The sequence below is a fragment of the Nuphar pumila genome, chromosome 5 (assembly GCF_984573655.1).
Source record: "Nuphar pumila chromosome 5, dmNupPumi1.hap1.1, whole genome shotgun sequence".
In the NCBI taxonomy this organism is placed as follows: Eukaryota; Viridiplantae; Streptophyta; class Magnoliopsida; order Nymphaeales; family Nymphaeaceae; genus Nuphar; species Nuphar pumila.
In genome coordinates this window covers 23,874,986-23,894,903 of record NC_143253.1, presented here as the reverse complement: position 1 = coordinate 23,894,903, position 19,918 = coordinate 23,874,986, and the positions used below count along the sequence as shown (strand labels likewise).

General features: G+C 35.9%; 1 protein-coding gene across 2 annotated transcripts in view; it reads right to left on the bottom strand.

Annotated features, from left to right (window-relative positions):
- Nucleotides 1-19,918, bottom strand: part of LOC149837130 (uncharacterized) — a 126,249-nt gene that overhangs the window by 49,527 nt on the left and 56,804 nt on the right. For both annotated transcript variants that reach the window (XM_090007254.1, XM_090007255.1), the window contains exons 5-6: nucleotides 14,679-14,773; nucleotides 4,673-4,796 (exon numbers count right to left, since the gene is read on the bottom strand). In XM_090007254.1, coding sequence (XP_089863380.1) covers nucleotides 4,673-4,796; nucleotides 14,679-14,773 — 219 coding nt within the window. The remainder of the gene's footprint in view (nucleotides 1-4,672; nucleotides 4,797-14,678; nucleotides 14,774-19,918) is intronic.

Sequence of the window (19,918 nt, the reverse complement as noted above, 5' to 3'; positions counted from 1 at the left end):
GAGTAAGACGGAATATATGGAATGTCGGTTTAGTAAGCAACGAAGTAGTGATGGGAGTGTAGTGAAGCTCGGTGAGCAAGAAATACCGGTGAATGATTATTTCAAATATTTGGGATCCATCATTCAAAAGTATGGAGAAATTGATGGGGATGTAAATCATAGGATAAAGGTTGGGTGGATGAAATGGAAAAGTGCAACTAGAGTGCTGTGCGATCGTAGAATGCCATTGCGGTTGAAGGGAAAGTTTTATAGGACGACTATTAGACCCGCTTTACTATATGGTTCGGAATGTTGGGCTGCCAAGAGACATCATATTCAAAAAATGAGTGTAGCTGAGATGCGGATGCTTAGATGGATGTGTGGAAATACAATAAAAGATAAGATTCGGAACGAGGAGATACGTAAGAAGGTAGGTGTTGCACCCATTGAAAATAAGATGCGAGAGAATCGTTTACGGTGGTTTGGACATATTCGGCGAAGGCCTAATGATGCTCCAGTTAGAAGGTTGGAGAAATGGGAAAATATATTAGTTAAAAGAGGTCGGGGTAGGCCTAGGAAGACTTGGATGGAGATGATAGGAAAAGATATGAATGCTTTGAACCTCACCGAGGACATGGCATTGGATAGAAATGATTGGAGGAAAAGGATTCATGTGGAAGACCCCAAATGAATTTCTTTTTTGGTTCATATCGCTGACCCCAATAGTTGGGATGAAGGCGTAGTTGTTGTTGTTGTTGTTGTATACTGATGCTGATTGGGGAAGTAACCCTAATTATAAAATCTCAACTATTGGTTTTTGTGTCTTTTTAGGAGATTCCTTAATTACATTGAGATGCAGGAAGCAACATAAAGTTTCGTTGTCATCTACTGAAGCTGAATACAAAGCTATGGCAACTACTACAATAGAACTTGTGTGGATTCGAAGTCTTCTCAAAGATATGAGTGTTGACATCTCTGGGGCTTCGAAGCTATGTTGCGACAACAAAAATGCAATGTATATCGCCAGCAATCACACCTTCTATGAGCACATCAAACATATAGAGATGAACTGTCACTATGTTTGTCACTATGTTCGTGATGAATATCTAAGAGGAACAGTTGCCTTACCTTATGTCACATCAGAATATCAATTGGCGGACTTTTTCACTAAAGCACTTCCAGCTCCCCGTTTCATTTTTCTTCTTAGCAAACTTCCGGTCATCTCCTCATAAAGTTTGAGGGGGGGTGTTAAAATACATGTATTCCTATATATATATATATATATATATATATATATATATATATATATATAATACCCGATAGGGGTATTTTAATCTTTTTCATAAGTTGTTTTAGAAACTACTATCTGTTTTAGGATAGTTTATTTTCATTTTATTTTTTGCATTTTTTTTATTTTTATTTTTATTCCACACAAAAGGGGCCCCACATAGAGTCGTTGCGGGCTCCCAATGACTCTATGGGGAGCCCCCCAATGGTGCTCCCCTTTTTCTCTTTGTATAAATAGGGGCTTCCCCCTCTTGTATTTTCAAGCTTTAGAGCTCCTCTCTAATAAAGCTCATATTCTTTTTTATGTGTTGCATTTAAGGCTTGTTGTATTGTCCCATAGTAGACTTCTCTTTTGTTCTCTCTCTTGTCCATTATAGGACATTGTGAATGCTTTAAGCATTCTTTATATTTTCGCATACTTCATCACACAGGACACCTCTAAAACTGACATTGTATGAGCTCTAAGTAATGAAGTTATGGTACAGACAACACATCCGAGATGGAACCATTGTGTTATCCATTATATTTATTGGTTTGCAAGCACACGACACCACTGTATATGTGTTTGAAGTTGCAACCAATTAAGGATGTTGGATTAGAAAAGGGTTCAGATCAACCTGAATTCAATTTTATTTGACATGGATGTGGAAAATTTGGTATAAATAGGATTGATAATCACATTTAGATCACCAAGAACCTGATGCACTCACATCCAGATAGGATAAGGTCCATGCTTGCCTGGGTCAGATACCCCACCCAATCCAACCTGGTCCTGTCCTTGTTCTCTCATATGAAAAATTGACAATGCGCCCAAACTCATGTTTCCCATGTAGCAAAAAGTAGTATTCCCATTCAAACAACTTGAACTTTGTCACATAAATTCAATACATAATCTCATTTCATATTCAACTACTTGGAATTGCATTCTGTTGAAGAGACGGTAAGTTATGATCCAAGTTCCAAATCTGAATCTATAAGGAAGTTGGCTGTTGCTTGTGGTTGACCCTGACCGAACCTGAATCCTACCTGTTTACAGTCCTAGAGCCAGTAAATCCAGAAAATCAGTAATAAATTGGCCTTAGCAATTTTAACTTTCTTTGCAATGGAAAAGTGACCATCTCTAGAGGCACATAACACACATTTGATCATTAAATTACTTTGTGGAACAGCCAAGGGTCAAACCTCACAGATATCACTTGAATGTAAACAATAGAAAATTTTCTAAATAGCTGAAATTGAACATAATTTTACAATCGATTAATCTACTTGTAAGCAAGCTAAAATGGAAAGGGAATAAAATGAGCAACCAACTTTTGACAAGCACGTTCAGGTCTCATAACATATTGAAGAAATCAGATCTGAATGCATTTGCACCTACTGGCTTTTTCTCTATTGTTGAAGTGTAGACCTTGACAGTTTGACTACCTCCTATTATGTTTGTTTGCTATGACCTTAGCCATGGTATCTGCTGCTCTTGCTTTTATTCAACAAACATAATAGGAGGTAGAGTTACAGACTGTATATACACCAAGCATCTCATAGTTACAGCTATTGGATTTTTTTCAATTCATTGGATTTTTTTAAGTTTCTTAATTCGAAATCAAATTTGTATGAATAATGCAATCAATTAAAAAAAGGTGTTTCAATAATACAATGTTATACCAATATTTTTCAGAGAAGATCAATTTTAAATTCTCCCAAGAACAAACCAAGCTGATATTAATGCTTGACTGATATTTGTGATTATGATATGCATATATATTGCATTTTTAAAGGCTTCTTATCAAAAAATGAAACCTTACTTAAGTATCATGATAAATTAAAGAATGGAAAAACCAAAACATCTCAAGGGATCACATTGGTACTGTGATATTTTCCTGAGAGAAGATACATCTCAAATTCTCCACAAAAAAAAAACCTTGTTAATATTACTGTAAGACCAACATTTATTATTTATTTTATGAAAATAGAGCGACATACAATAGCCTTGTTATTCATTCTTTGATAAAATATTGCCATCACAAGAATTAGAAGATACATTAGATATAACTAATAACTATTAGGCATCGTATTCTCAAATTTTGAAAATGAGCTACAACTTGTCTCTATTACATAATTATGCAGAGTATACTAACTGCATTACAAACTTCATGTCATATCATCATTCACTGATTCATATGAAGAAAAGATAATCTTACTCTTACTACAGAGAATCAACTAAGGGAGTAAAACGAGTAGATGTCTATGTAAATGTTCATCATTCTAGTGCCATGATAATGGTTTTACATGACATAATAACTTAAACTGAAAAAATAGAAGAGCAATCAAGCCCTCAAGCTGAAAATACAATAAACATCTCAATTTCATTGATAAGAATAAAAAACTAGAAACATCACAATTTCATCAATGACAATAAACTACATATATACTTTATGTCACAAGTAATCCCTAGATAGCATTCACAAAATATAAACAATAGCAATTGGGCCAGAAAAAAAGTTTGATATTGACTCAAAAGATTGAACAAATAATATGAAAAAGAGATGTACTAACACATTTCATGCTATTATTTATGGTCGATTGGATTTGTCTCATGAAAAAGAAAAAAAAAAGAGTAAATACAGGACCATACTAGGACCTATAGCTCTTCAAAGATTGTGTAAATTTTTTCTAATCTGGACCATCTCACCTACTGTTTGATACAACAAATGCCAAAATACCTTCTATGAGCATACAGATCACATCAGGAAGCCTGTGACTATAAAGGCAAAAGACTCATGGACAGAGCTATTGTTTAAATGCCTATGCACCTTCATATAGCCCATTTTGTCCCAATAACTTCAATATCTAAGTTTTCTGGAAAGCTCAAAGTTCAAGATGGAAATTAGCTTGACTGGTAGACACACCTACCACAAGAAATTAACTGTTTCAAGGTTCTTCAGTTTCTTCTGAAAAATAAACAATGCGATCTATTTATATTGAAATAAGTTCAGTTTCTTTCATTTCTAAAACTGAATTATTTTTCTTCAAAAATCTGTTTATTTCTCCTAAGAATATTCTCTGCACCATTATCATGATTCTGATTCTGGTGATTATCATTGGATCAAATGTCTCGTGTATCAACAAATCCTTTTTTTTATGCATATATTTTTGTCTTCTACCCTTTTTTGTGTTATGTAGCATACAAGAGAGACAGAGAGACGAATTTGATGAACAAACTGAATTTCAAAAAGAAATCAATGAAGGGAATATATGTAAAAGAAGCAACACAAAATTAAATGGGGAAAAAAGATAAGATGATACTTAAAAACATGTTAATTAGGCATGAAATAAATCAAGTGGCACCTATCTCATAAGCTGCTCAGTTCTCTGCACCTTGTAAAGCACAAAAAGAAAAACTACTTACAGTGAATTTCGGTAGACGGATTTTGTAAGTATCAACAAGTTCCATCATCAAGTCAATCAAATTGGCAAATGGACTGTCGAGAACCATACCAGCAATAGAGGGATCTTCAGCCCCATACATCAAGCTGTTAATAAAAAGGGGGCGCATAAAATGTTCCATTAGATAGAAGCACCAATGGGTAATAACTGGGAAATAATAAGCTAACATGCACTTACAGAAAGAGAGGCAAGTATAGGATCATCTAGTAATGCGATCATGCATAATTTGTGCATATTAGACTCACGTTTTTATGCATGATTCGTCGCAAAAATGGATTAAACACCCATATTTATCAACATTTTTCAAGGCACTGATTAATTTTCAAAAAGAGGAAAAATCGCACAAATGGAGTTCACCAGAGTGTTTTTAAGTATTTAAGTTCTTTTAGGAGTCCTCTTTTGAAAACACATTTTTAGAAAATGTAGTTTCTGGAATTTTCAAAAATTTAAATAGAGTTTTAGAAAATAACATTTTTAACCTAGGAATCTCATTATAAATAGTATTATTGAGAAGAGGCCGGCGTCTTCCCTTGGGAAAAATGCCAGCCCTTCTCTCTCTCCTCTTCTCTTTCCATCTCTCCTCTCTCTCTACCGCCTGTTCCTTCCCCCATCTCTTTTCTTCTCCCTGCTTGATTTCATTCGTTCTTCTGATCTTGTTCGCCGGCACCTCTTTCCTCGTCATTGGAGTGTGCGTTTCACCGCGAGAACGATCACTTCTTCTTCTCAACCCTTCCATCGGAAGTGGCTGCAAGGTTCGCTTTTTCTCCCCCATCTCTTTATTTGACCCGTAGGTAGTTTAGATTTATTTTAATTAAAATGTATTCTTTAATCATTGTAATTATATATAAATTTTATATATATAAAGGATGATACATATACATATATGGTATATATGTATATGTATCTTCCTAATTATATATATAAAATATATATTTCTCTATCATTAGTTGTAGGGGTAGTTTAGTCATTTCACTTATTCTTATGCATATTCCATTTGGAATATGATTGTAATTTTCTTTTTATTTTTATTTTCTTTTTATTCTTCTTGTGGTTTGCACCACCTAGGGAGGCTCCCCAAAAGAGTCGTTGGGGGCTCCCACCGACTCCTTTGGGAGCCCCCTATGTGGCTCCTCTAAGGTATTATAAATAGGGGTCTTCCCCCTGTATTTTGATTATTCTTGAGGGAGCTTTAGCTCCATTGTAAAAGGATTTTTACCCTATTTTTCATAATAAAGAGATATTCTTTTAGCCTTTTGGCTTAACCGCTTTGTGGGTTTATGGGTTTAGCACGATATGTGCTTTTGGTTGCCCCTTAGAGGGTTTGTGTACTTGCACCTTAAATGTGCATTTATGGGTTCATTATCGAACCCTTTGTTTTCTAACATGGTATCAGAGCGAGCTTATGATTGGGTTGTCTTTTGGTGCATCGGAAAGCATGTCACTCAAGAAATGGTGAAGTATTCATTGTTCTCTTTTTTGAAGTTATTCGGTATGTATCCCTTTTCGTAAAGTATTATGCATTATGAAACTATTTTTCTTGCATATATTTTGCACATTTAGTGTTTATGATACTTGAATCATTTCTTTTCACATATCACATTTCACTTGTTCGCATGTTTTAAAATATCTCCTTTTAAATTTGGTAAACTTGTTTGTTTTCTAAATATATGATTGCTAAAAAATGGGTCGTATATCATATTTTTAAATTTGATGTCAATCCTACTTGAACTCGTATGGCTTTAGGAGTTTTCTATTATGTTGACTTCAAATATTAAAAGCTTGAAGTTCATATTTTCCATGTCTTTGTGCATGTGTATCCGTGCCTTTGTGCACTTGTGAGAGTTCTCCTTGTGCCCACTTCTTGTTTTTAGCATTGTGTTTATACACGAATATTTTTTAGAGATTTTTACGTAAATGAACATACATGGTTGTGATAAAAATCTTTTGTATGTGTAAGAAGTTCTTAAAGAAAGTTTGGATGAGATTGAAATTTTTAGTATATGAAGGATTGTGATAATTTACATACTTCTCTACGCATTCATCGATTACCCATCACATATAATAGTAATTTATGTTTTTTCAAAATTGTCTTCAATTATGTGAGATTGATGATTTTTTACATAATTGTTTCATGATTGACCTATAAGTTAACTTCTAAAATTATATATGTTTTCTTGCTAAATTAATGATCTTTTTTTAAAGCTCTTGACTCTCATATGAAACCTAATTTGTTTTGAGGTCCTCTCTTGTTTATGGGTTTTAGTGCATTTTTTGTGAAAAATTGATATAATTCTTATATGAGAATTTCTCACATCTAAATCTTTGTTGTTCACTTTTTTATGAATCCTAAGTGGTCCTTGTTAATGATAACTATTTGTGAGAATTCCACGATTCTTGTGAAAAGAAAGATTGTAAAGGTCTTTCAATGTTTTTGGTTTATTTAAAGAATTTTGAATTTTTTTTTATGATAAATATGTTGTATGAACCATTGTGTTCATTAAGAAAGATCTTTTAAAAGAACTTCCCACACTATATAGAATCTTAATATGCATTATTTCATAGTGTGTCTATTGCATCTTTTGGTATAAAAGATTTCATTAGTTTGGATTTTCTTCTAATGATGCAACTTTATAAATTTGTTTGTTTGTATTTTTCACATAAGGTTTCAAAACCTCTTGATTATATCTCTTCTTTTAAAGGATGCCTACGTTGGCCGTAATATGGTCTCATTTGTCTTGCATTAAATTGCACGTGTTAAGCATATAATTGCATAATTAAGGCTTGAGAGTCTCAAGTATTCCTTCTTTTCTATGAAATACATGCCTTAGTGCATGTTTGCTATTTTTACGCCTTTGTGCATATTTGTTCAAGTGTTGTGTGAGTGCCTTCGTGCACTTCTTTTGTAAAGCTTTTGTGCTTGTATGTGTATTGTCTCTTCGTAGACATTTTTACACTGTGAAGCTTTTTGTGCACATTTTTTTGTGAAAGTGTTTTAGAGTCTTTTATATTTTAGTGTCTTTCTCAAGGCTTGTGAGTGCATTGTCCCTTAATGGACTTGGATATTGACTCTTTTGTTTGATCATTATAAGACATTGTAAGTGCTTATAACACTTTGTATGTTTTTGCATATCTCATCACAATCAAAGAATATTAAAACTTGTTGTGTGGGATTTAATCCCAATTTTATAAATTTATTTTTCAAGTATTTTGAATATCCTTTCTTTGGGTATTGTGTTAAAGCTCTCTTTGTGAACCGTTATGGTTCTTGTGATTCCTTTCTTAAAAGCTTGGTTCTTTTTCTCTTGATTATCCCAAGATGATTTTCTTATATGTCGTGTTTTTGAAAGAGTATTTTTGCCTTTTATGGCACTTATTTTGTCCATCACAAGTTGTTATATGATGCATCAATCCTTTTTGGCCTTGTTATTGTTATATTAGAGATGTTTGTCGAGGTGAGTTATGGGCACCTCGTGTTATGTCTTTTTAGATTGTCAACTTGTAGTTTGACTCTTAAATGACTTGTTTAGATCTCTAATTATGAGTGTGTCACTCATTTGTTTATTGGCCGTTGATTTTATTGATGCTTTTAATTATGTATACTTGTGATGGATGTCTAAAGTTTGAAACCTTAGTGTTTCAATATATTAAGAAATTGATGTTCTTTAATTGTGTTTTCATTATAAGCTTTCTTACCTCAAGTGTTTTTTTTCTATTTTTTATGCCTCTTATCTAAGTGTCATCATATGTAGACAAGACATATTGTTCACACCTTTGTGCGTGTTATTAGCCCTTTGTTGGCTTTGTTCTCTTGGTCTAGTAGCTGAACACACTTGTCTTCAGTGTCATCATATGTAGACAAGGCACGTTGATTCACACCATTGTGTGTGATTTTAGTCTATGTTGACATTTGTGTTCTTGTTCTAGTCGCTAAGATGTGTGCCCATGGTTGGCTTCTTTCACTCATTTCAAGCGTTATTTTATGTAGACAAGAGATGTATTGTCACACCTTCGTATGTGTTTTAGCTCATGGTTGGCTTGACACTCTTGTTCTAGTAGCTAAACATGCTTGATTTTGAGTGTTATTTTATATAGACAAGAGATGTTTTTAGTCCATGTTGGCGTTTATTCTCTTATTCTAGTCGTTGATACACTCATTTCAAGTATTATTACATGTAGACAAGATGTGTTTATATACACCTTTTTGTGTGTCTTTGGCCTTTAGTGGCATTATGTTTATGTTCTTGTTTTAGTAGCTTATACACTTGATTTGTGGGTTTTTTGGAGGTCTAATAAGGTGATTGCTTGTAGTGGATAAACTATTGTTGAGATTTACAAAATTTCATATTTACGGGAATTTAAAATTTGGTATTAATATAAGATTTTCTAACTCATGTTCATTTTATAGCACAATTGCTATGTGCACATGTTGTTCAAATCAAATAATATATTTTGATTGTTTTGTCTCATAAGTGGACTTAAAACTTTTGAACTCTTGTGTTTTATACACTCTCTTTTATAATATGCTCTTGAGCATTTTCATTGTGAAATCGCCTTCAAGAGAATTGCTCAAATCAATAACACTTGTTTTCCTATCTTGTAAGCTCAAGTAATATTACTTAATTAAAGTATGATTGGAGCATGTTCATTAATGACTCTTTTAAGTGTTGATTCAATATGCATATGCTCATAATGGCTTTTTAAGCTCTCACTTGATTAAGATTCATATATTTTCTTATGTGTTGGCTCTTTGAAGGCTCTTTATGTTGTCCCTTCATGAACTATTTCAATATTCCTCATTGTGGTTTCTTGTTTGTTCATTATTGAATCGTGTGAATGCATTAAGCATTCTTATTATACATTTCCGCATACACTTTAAATTTTTTTCATTATTGTTTAAGTATATGATTTTGAAAGTTGGTCTTCTAAAATCATTTTGCATGCATAAGTAATTATCTTGTCATGACAAATCATGTGCTTTAAATAAAATAATTAGGCTTTCATTATGCATAGAATATCTTTTTGCACCATTGTTTCTTGGATGAATAATCTGATATGTTTTGATTGATTCATCTTGTTTGGAATATTCCACTTGATTAAAGTGCAAAGATATATTTTACTTGGACCTTTTCTTGGTTTGTTCCACAGGATCTTGAAGATGAGATGAAAAGAAGTAACTTGGATAGAACATGAAAGGTGTTCACCATTAAAGACAATTGGAGGAAGACATTTGCAAATTTCAATGACATCCTTACTGAAGACTCTTGGAGCCTTGAGATTCTTCCTCTTGTATTCTTCAATCTTTTTGTTCTACCACGCAAAGTTTGAGGGGGGGGTGTTAAAATATATTCTTCAATCATCGTAATTATATATATTATATATATATATAAAGGATGATACATATACATATAAGGTATATATGTATATGTATCTTCTTAATTATATATATAAAATATATATTTCTCTATCATTAGCCGTAGGGGTAGTTTAGTCATTTCACTTATTTTTACGCATATTCCATTTGGAATATGATTGTAATTTTCTTTTTATTTTTATTTTTATTCTTCTTGTGGTTTGTGCCACCTAGGGAGGCTCCTCAAAAGAGTCGTTGGGGGCGCCCAACGACTCCTTTGGGAGCCCTCTATGTGGCTCCTCTAAGGTGTTATAAATAGGGGGTCTTCCCCTTGTATTTTGATTATTCTTGAGGGAGCTTTAGCTCCATTGTAAAAGGGTTTTTATCGTATTTTTCATAATAAAGAGATATTCTTTTAGCCTTTTGGCTTAACCCCTTTGTGGGTGTATGGGTTTAGCACGTTATGTGCTTTTGGTTGCCCCTTAGTGGGTTTGTGTATTTGCACCTTAAGTGTGCATTTATGGGTTCATTATCGAACCCTTTGTTTTCTAACAAGGCAAGTATAGGATCATCTAGTAATGTGATTATGCATAATTTATGCATATTAGACTCACGTTTTTATGCATGATTTGATGCAAAAATGGATTAAACACCCATATTTATCAACGTTTTTCAAGGCACTGATTAATTTTCAAAAAGAGAAAAAATAGCACAAATGGAGTTCACCAGAGTGTTTTTAAGTATTTGAGTTCTTTTAGGAGTCCGCTTTTGAAAACACATTTTTAGAAAATGTAGTTTCTGGAATTTTCAAAAATTTAAATAGAGTTTTAGAAAATAACATTTTTAACCAAGGAATCTCATTATAAATAGTATTATTGAGAAGAGGCCGGCGTCTTCCCTTTGGAAAAATGGCAACCCTTCTCTCTCTCCTCTTCTCTTTCTCTCTCTGTTGCCGGTTCCTTCCCCCGTCTCTTTTCTTCTCCCTGCTTGATTTCATTCGTTCTTCTGATCATGTTCGCCGGTACCTCTTTCTTCGTCATCGGAGCGTGTGTTTCACCGTGGGAACGATCACTTCTTCTTCTCAACCCTCCCATCGGAAGTGGCTGCAAGGTTCGCTTTTTCTCCCCATCCCTTTATTTGACCGTAGGTAGTTTAGATTTATTTTAAGTTCATTGCATAGTTAGCATGGCATATCATATAGTTTATTGTCTGTAATATTGTTTCATCTAGGATAGACAATTTTTTATTTGCTTTGCATCGTAGAGTAGTTTTGTTTATTTTATTTTCATTCAGTAATATTTTTTTTAGAAAACGCAGCATTCATATTTTTTTTCGGGCCGGCAAACAAACCTGCGTGATTTGCATATTCATGCAGGGTTGTTTGATCTTGCAAAACGCCCAAAAAGATCGGTGTGAACTTCAACCTTTATCAAATGTTAACTGCAGATATTTGTTTTTGTAAGCTATATATTCTGTCTGAAAATTATGATCTAAAAATCACGCAGATTTGCGTGATTCATAGACCATAATTTTCGGGTATGCAGAAGTCGATCTAATTTGTTTGGGAAAACGCAGAACCAACTTGTGTCGTTTTCTGGTTGGTATCAAGATTATCGTTGAACTAGATCACACGGTTGAGGTGTGTATCTAGTTCAGCGTGAATAGCTATTCATGTTTTACTGGACTCACCGTGTGTTGCTGCATTATATAGTTAGGTTAATTTTGTGTTTAATTTCTGTAGTCAATTAAAACTCTTGTTATTTTCCCGGTAGGTTAGTTCAATATTTCTTTCTTAGCTAGCTAGATTTGTTTTAGTTCTTGTAGTTAGGTAGATTAGGTTTGTTTTATTTCTTTTCGTTGTTAGTAGCTAGATTGATTTCACGTTTTTCCTAGTTAATTAGTTAATTCAATGATCCATAGTTAGTTAAATTTGTTCTACTCTTACTTTTTGTTAATTAGTGTAGACCAGAATTTGTTTTATTGCTTTATGTCAGTAGATTGATTTAACATTTTTGTAGTTAGTTTGTTAAATTGATAAGATTCGGAACGAAGAGATACGTAAGAAGGTAGGTGTTGCACCCATTGAAAATAAGATGCGAGAGAATCGTTTACGGTGGTTTGGACATATTCGGCGAAGGCCTAATGATTCTCCAGTTAGAAGGTTGGAGAAATGGGAAAATATATTAGTTAAAAGAGGTCGGGGTAGGCCTAGGAAGACTTGGATGGAGATGATAGGAAAGGATATGAATGCTTTGAACCTCACCGAGGACATGGCGTTGGATAGAAATGATTGGAGGAAAAGGATTCATGTGGAAGACCCAAAATGAATTTCTTTTTTGGTTCATATCGCTGACCCCAATTGTTTTGGGATGAAGGCGTAGTTGTTGTTGTTTGTTGTTGTTGTTGAGTTTGTTAAATTGATATTTGATAATTAGTTAACTGTGTTTTGATTTGTTTTGCAATTAGTTAGTTAGAATCTTTAGTTTGTTACATATTAGTTAGTTAGATTATGTTGAATAGTTAGTTTAGATTTAGTTGATTTTAATTCTTTTGTAACTAACCTTCATTAGTTAGAATTCAGTTTTTGCGTTTTTCTTTTCTTTTGTTTTGTGGTTTTTGTTGTTTCGTGATTTGCAAGTAATTCTTCATGTGTGAAAGGAACCATTATCGTGAGGGTAGTGCCCCTGCGAAAGAAAAGAAGCTAGATCGCAAAAGAAGAGAGCCCTGCAGATTTTTTATTTTATTTTTTTGGGCCACGTTCCCTGTGTTCGACCCAAATTTCACCACTAGTGTTTTGATGCACGGTTTGCATAAACGAGTTTTATTGAAAAATAGCTTTTAAAATACTTTCACAAAAAGTTGCATCATAATGCTATTAAAACAAGATACCTTGCTGAGGCTGTTTTGAGTAAAATATCAAGTATACTTTTGGAAACTGCATTATTACTGTTTCAAATGAACCGTAAAAAATGCTAAAGGGGTCAACAACTTGAGGTTTAATAAGTCCAAATTCAGTAATAGTTCCCTTAGGCTTTCTAATCATTAGATTTGATGAAAACAAATTAGCACAAACTCTCATCTTCCCTGAGATGCACAATATGCATAATCAAGATATTTCTTAAAAATTGCAAAGTCATGTTACGAAGTATTTGGACATTAAGGAGAAAGGACACTGCTCAGTCATCCATTGTATGAACATACGATGGCACTGATATAATTTGAATTTATGACAACAATGGCAATCACTGTATGAGCTATGTCACATAGGTGCGGGTGCGGGTGCGGCGATGTGGCACTTAAAAATACTTGGATGCGATGGTGAGAGTGGGTGGCAGACCTCCCTCTCTCTCTCTCTCTCACACTTTCTCGTTCTTCCCAATTGAGGGGAGAGAGGGGAAGACTCTCTCTCTCTCTTCCCCTCTCTCTTTGTCATTCTTCTTGAATGAGGGGGAGAAAGGGGAACTCTCTCTCTCTCTCTCTCTCTCTCTCTCTCTCTCTCTCTCTCTCTCTCTCTCTCTCTCTCTCTCTCTCTCTCTCTCTCTCTCTCTTTGTGCCTGCTGAGTCCGGATGAGCCCGGGCTCAGCTCGTTCCGTTGTGTGGAGCCCTTATGAGCTAACAAGCCGGGGTCAAGATCGGTACCCGACACGAGTCGGGTTCAAGAAAGGTTGGTCCTGGCTTGGGTCGAGTTCGAACCCAACTCATGACCGACCATTTTGGACAAAACCCTGGGTGTGGGTTGATCACACCGAGTGCCACACCCGCACCAACGCGGGTGCAGCAGCCTATTTGGCGAGTCCATGTGACATAGTGTATGAGTTCATTTTAACAATTTTGATAGTCAAACCAGATGCTACCTTCCATGGGATTTGATCCCTTGGTTAGAACAATGCAATTATGCAAACTTTAACCAGCAAGCTATCTTATTTAACCATAATCATCATATGAATTAATCTAAAGTACATAAGACACTAAATCAGAACTTTGAATAATTAGATGTGCATTCTCTTAAAGAACATGTCTCTGCACAAGGTCCAAATCCAGCATTTGGCAGCAGTAGAGAAGAAGGGGTAACTAAGTAATTATGGTAGTCATGACTTTTGATTGCCAAAGAGATCTGCCATACATTAGTGGTATTAAGGGGTGTGGCTACATAAATCTTGAACATAAACTAACAGGTTATCTTCTGTCAAGACTGAATACTCCAATAATATTCCTGTGTTTTTTTATTTAGGAATTATAGTTTGTTTAATAATGAGCATATTAACCTGATATTGATGCCTTGGAGGTTATGAAATCCTAAGAAAACAACAAAATATACTCCTTAGAACTTAAGAAATAGTTATTGTTTTTTAATATAAGATTACAGGCAAAAAAACACAATGGTAAACTCAAAGATATTTCAAAGCAAAACTTCTTGTGAAATTCATCACAGTTAGCCAATGCATCCATAGAAGTAACACGATAGATTTGCCAGCAAAATCAACATTCAACAAATGCAAGTATCTGACACCTGAAATACTGATCAAAAGATTCAAAAGAGGCAGAGTGATAATGATACCAAAAGAGAGACGAGCTATAATTATTTGCAGTAAAAGAGAAGCAAGTAAAAGAAAGCAACCTGGTTACAGCACCCATTGAACGACCCCACAAACCAATACAAGAAACATTGCCTTCAGTTCGCAAATAGTGGACAACAGACTTCAGATCATCTTTCTGGAGAAAAACTAAATCACATATCACTAGAAAGTTTACTACATGAAGCAAAGTCCTTTTTCTAACAAAACAAAAAAGTCTTGAATCCACAAATTGCTTCCATGACTCAATGCATGTGTATCATACAAAGCAAAATTTCTCAGTAAATATCACAAAGATGCAACAACATCCAGATTTTGAAAATACTGTGAGATTGGGTGACTAGGACCTGCATACGTGCATACATGACTTCGCACACACATGCACACATATGAGGGTAATTCAAATGCCCATGCTACAAACTATCGGTAATGTATACCAACTGGGCATTTCTAGCACCTTTTTTCACAAATCTGGCAGTGCAGATGTGTTCAGCATGGTCCATTTGCTAGGAATCACAACTGGATCGTGTTTTTTCAAAAGAAAAAAAAAAGAATTTGTAGGCTTAAATATTTAAAACCTATGTCACATGGGTGCAGGTGCAGGTGCAGGTGCGGGTGCGAGGATGTGGCACTTCGAAAAAACCTGGGTGCGGGGGTGCGGCAAAAATATAAAAAATTATATATATATATATATATATATATATATATATATATATATATATATAAAGTCCAAAAGTTGGACATAAATGACCCTGAGTGTGTTGACTGAACCTAGGGTCAGGTTGACCACATCAGGTGCGGGTGCGGCACCTAGTTGGAGAATCCCTGTGACATATAGGGCAAAAAAAATTTTCTTGGCAATTTTTTTTTAAGTCCGAAAAATTGGACCAAAATGACCCTGGGTGCATTGATCGCACCCAGGGTCGGGTTGACCAAACCTAGGGTCGGGTTGACCGCACCCGCGTTGCGTCAACGCAGGTGCGGCACCCTGCTAGCCGAATCCCTGTGACATAGTTGAAAACCTATCCATGTGTCATAATCAGATGATCCAAGAGCTGGTTCCTATAAAATCAAACATGTAGAACACATACATATGGATATGGTCTGATTTCAGAGAAGAAAAGAAAAGGCCCCTGAAATCCCAGTTTGTATGGGAAAATGGAGGATCTCACTACCCTACACCTATGTAACAGGGATTCGGCTAGCAGGGTGTCGCACCCGCGTCGATGTGACTCGACGCGGGTGCCGGTGCGGGTGCGGCACCGGGTGCGGTCAACCCGACCCTGGGTGCGTTGACCGCACCCAGGGTCATTTTGGTCCATTTTTTGGATTTTTTTTTTAAAATTGCCCTATGAAATGGGCTGCGGAATTTAAAAAAAATATCTTGGGGGGAATATAACTTCCATCAAAAGGAAAAACCCTAGCGTGGTACAACTGATCTAAAACCCATGAAAATAATTATCCTAATTTAATCAACAAGAAAATGTGATGCTTTCAAATAAAGGAAGTCCATCATTGGAACGTAATGCATACAAAAGGCAAAAGCATAAATTCCATCCCTTTGAAACACAAAGTGACCATTGATTAAACAGAAAACCTCCTGGATATTTATAAAAAAATAGATATTAAGCTCATATCCAAGCAGGGATTCTTAGTAAACAAAATCCATAAACGTCAGAAACTCAGTCAATCACTGATGAGCTACAACCTGCTCTTACCTAGGAGCGGACTCCTTCACCAAAACGAAGGAACAACGACAGTTCGCTAGGGTGCGAATGAAAGTTCCACTGGATTTTATTCCCTCGTCGGAGGTCAAAATCACGATCGAATCAAGCCGACCCTAGACATAGGTGGTGGCGTATGAGAACATCATTCATTTATGTGTCATGTGTGGATCTATAGCCCATACCGGCAATTGGTGTGGGTCGAGACCGAAGATCCTTGAAATAATGACAGAAGTGGAGCCTAATGGGTGGACGTTGGTCAAGATCTCACGGCGATACCGGAACCACCATCGCTAATAGCCTCCTCCTCTGTCTCGTCCAAGCCCAACCACAAGCCCGCAGATCAGCATCCCTGTCGCAGCAGAGTACTATAGTCGGCACTTGCCGAAATTGAGACCAGACCCTACTTCAGAGAGGATTCTGTCCCAAATTTCCAGCCATGGCAAGCCCAACCATCCCTTCCAAAAACCACCGCTATACGCCTGATAACCGTCGCCAAGAGCTCACCGTGCAATCAGGAACGAACATGGTGATCGACGAGGGTCGTGAAACTATGGACACCCGGAAACCCAACCCTATGGAAAGCTACAATGATGGGTCATACCATCTGCAGGATACTCGTACGATGGAATGTGGATCCCCAGGTGCAGGGCACATATCAGCAGAGCAGGTGCTGACACCTGGCCTGCCTCCACCGCCCTTCTCCTTCCCTCCTCTCGTGACAGACAGTTGGCCGGGGGCTCCTCGTTCTTGAAAAACGTGAGATCAGGCCAGGTTGTTCGGTTGAATATGAATCGGACGCCCCCCTTGGTTTTTACCCATTTCGTTGGATTTTATACACCCCAAACGGACCCGGGTCGTGGACTCAAGCTCGAATCAGAGCCCCATGAATCCAGGTTTTCGGAATTGTTTCAACATCTCGATCAAGCCTCAAAGCAAGGGGTTTGAAACTTCAAGGGGTCTCCAAGGGCATCCTTAACCTTGTGAAGAAAAAAGGTGCCCCTTCCCGCAGGGGCATCAAAACTTTTGAAAGGCTCAGAGGCCAATGTGGACACCTTTGTGAAAAGGTGGGAGGCCACATAAGTAGTGCATTCACGCAATACAAAAATGTGTTTGTTTTCTCAAGTTGAAGAATCCGGATCAAATCCCACTGAGGCTGCCATTGCTTTGAGGCTCGTGAGGCTGGATGGTCATGTCCTCAACCCGGAGTTTTACCTCACAGCCAGGTGGGCTCATTATGTGAGTCAGCACCCCCGCACCCGCACCGGGGGGAACCCCCGAACCCCCCTTTATATATATATATATATATATATATATATATATATATATATATATATATATATATATATTACATTTTTGCCCCTGCCGCACCCCCGCACCCATGTGACATAGCCCTACACACACACACAAGAAGACACAGTAACCAAGACTACTAATATAAATATGAAGTCATTTTAATCAAGCAGAGAAGTCTAGCATAATTACTAGTTTTCAATAAAACAATGGAATAAATTACAGTTTAATGCATAAATACAAAAATTGATCCTTCTTTAGTTGATATCCTTGTTGTGCTCCATATTCTCAAATCTTCAGAAAAAGTCCAAACGAAAAGAACATAGTCAAAAGCAGGAAATGGCATGTATTGGGAAAACCGTGCTTCCCAAGTGGATGCGTTAATTGCAAAACCAAAGTAAGCTCTCAATTTCCAACAGGCAATAGTTGATTAGTTTAGAATGTTAATCAGACCAAAATCTTTGTCTTTACATGCAGCTCAGAAATATCCAAAATAAGCCAGAGAAAAAAAATTCCATCAAAAGTTAGAATCCTTTTGAACCACAGTGATAGATATCACTTGTATTTTTGAAAATATAAAGATATTATAATGAATAAAAAAAAGAAGAGAAAGCAGCATGACATTTTCAAAATATTGGCAATCAAAAGTGTCATGATATTATTGTAATATTACCACTATATTTACAGAATTTCTTATTTTAATATTTTCTGTGCTGTAAATGAGATTTTTTTTGTTATTTCTATTTTTTATACTTTAGAAGCTTTTCTACCTTTACATTTTGTAAAAAAGAAAAAAAAAACTCTAAAATCTATTCTTACCTTCTTTTATTATTTTTATTTTATTATGTATGCAAAAAATTTTCCAAGACAGAAAATCCTATAATATCACAGAAATTGCCTTTCCAAGATATTGTCAAAACTGATATTGGTGACTGTGCTTTGCGGAGAGAATTTTTATAATAACATCAATAGCAGGAAAATAAGCAAGAAATATCTGTATAATCCAGAAAATTTTCAAAGTCAAAAGGAAAAAATTTCTCATGAAATAAAGGTTTCATTCTATTTGCAGCAAACAAAAATGATGCCAAAGAAGATGCTATCCATGAAAGCCATGAACACAACAATGAAACCAAAGTGACAGACTTGTTCCCAAAGTGTTGCCATAAAATTTTGATACCAAATCCTTCATTACAATGTGTCAAAAATCTAAGAACAATGAGATATACCGTGTTATAAAATAAACCAAAGCAGACCGAACATGTGAGCTGAGAGATGAATATTTCAAGTAAATGTTGTAAAATTGTTCATTGCCTTGTGGAAATAATATTGCTTCTTTATTGTGAAACACAAGCCTGATGATGCTTGACCTTCTGGACAAAGATATTTACAAAAACCATAACCTTTCATTTCTTTCCACACCATCCGAAGATTGAGAGGCCAATCACTTTTGCAGGAGGACTCCTGCCCGAAGTAGATTTGCTCAACAAATTAAGCCTTGTGAGGTAAAACTTATCATTCAGTGGACTGATTCCTTTAAAATATAGCATAGAAGCTATGTCACAGGGATTCGGCTAGCAGGGTGCCGCACCCGCGTCGACGCGACTCGACGCGGGTGCGGGTGCGGCACTGGGTGCGGTCAACCCGGTCCTGGGTGCGTTGACCGCACCCAGGATCATTTTGGTCCATTTTTGTTTGGATTTTTTTTTAAAAAAAAAAAAATTGCCCTACGAAATGGGCTGCAGAATTTAAGAAAAAAAATCTGGACAGCTGCTTGCTGCTGCTCTTGTTTTATAAAGGGGCACTTGTGTCCACAACATCTGACGAGCTTTGTTGGCATCCCATGCTATTCCTGCCTCCAAACAATTAATTCACAGCGTTGGAAAACATATTGTTAACTTGGAAATGATGATCCATCTTCCTCAAAAATTAAAACCAAAATTCAAGAGCCTTTTGAAGTCTTTATGCTTCAACCAACCAAATCCTTTTTCGTCAAGGATTTTCTCTCTCCATAATAAATGATAATGATGGTGGTAGAGTAGAGCCTTGGTGGCTATTAGTATTCACTTTTCTCCTGACGAGGTGCTCTAGCCATAGCCTTGTGTAGACCTCTCTTTTCCACATGTCAAATCCAATAAATTTCTTTTAGCTGTCATCTGTGTGCAACTGTATATAAAATGAAATTTGAAGAACCCTAGGCAGTGGCGTGGCAGTGGCATCGTAGGCTTCGTGAAGACTCTCTCTCCAACAAACCACGTCAAACCTTTCAC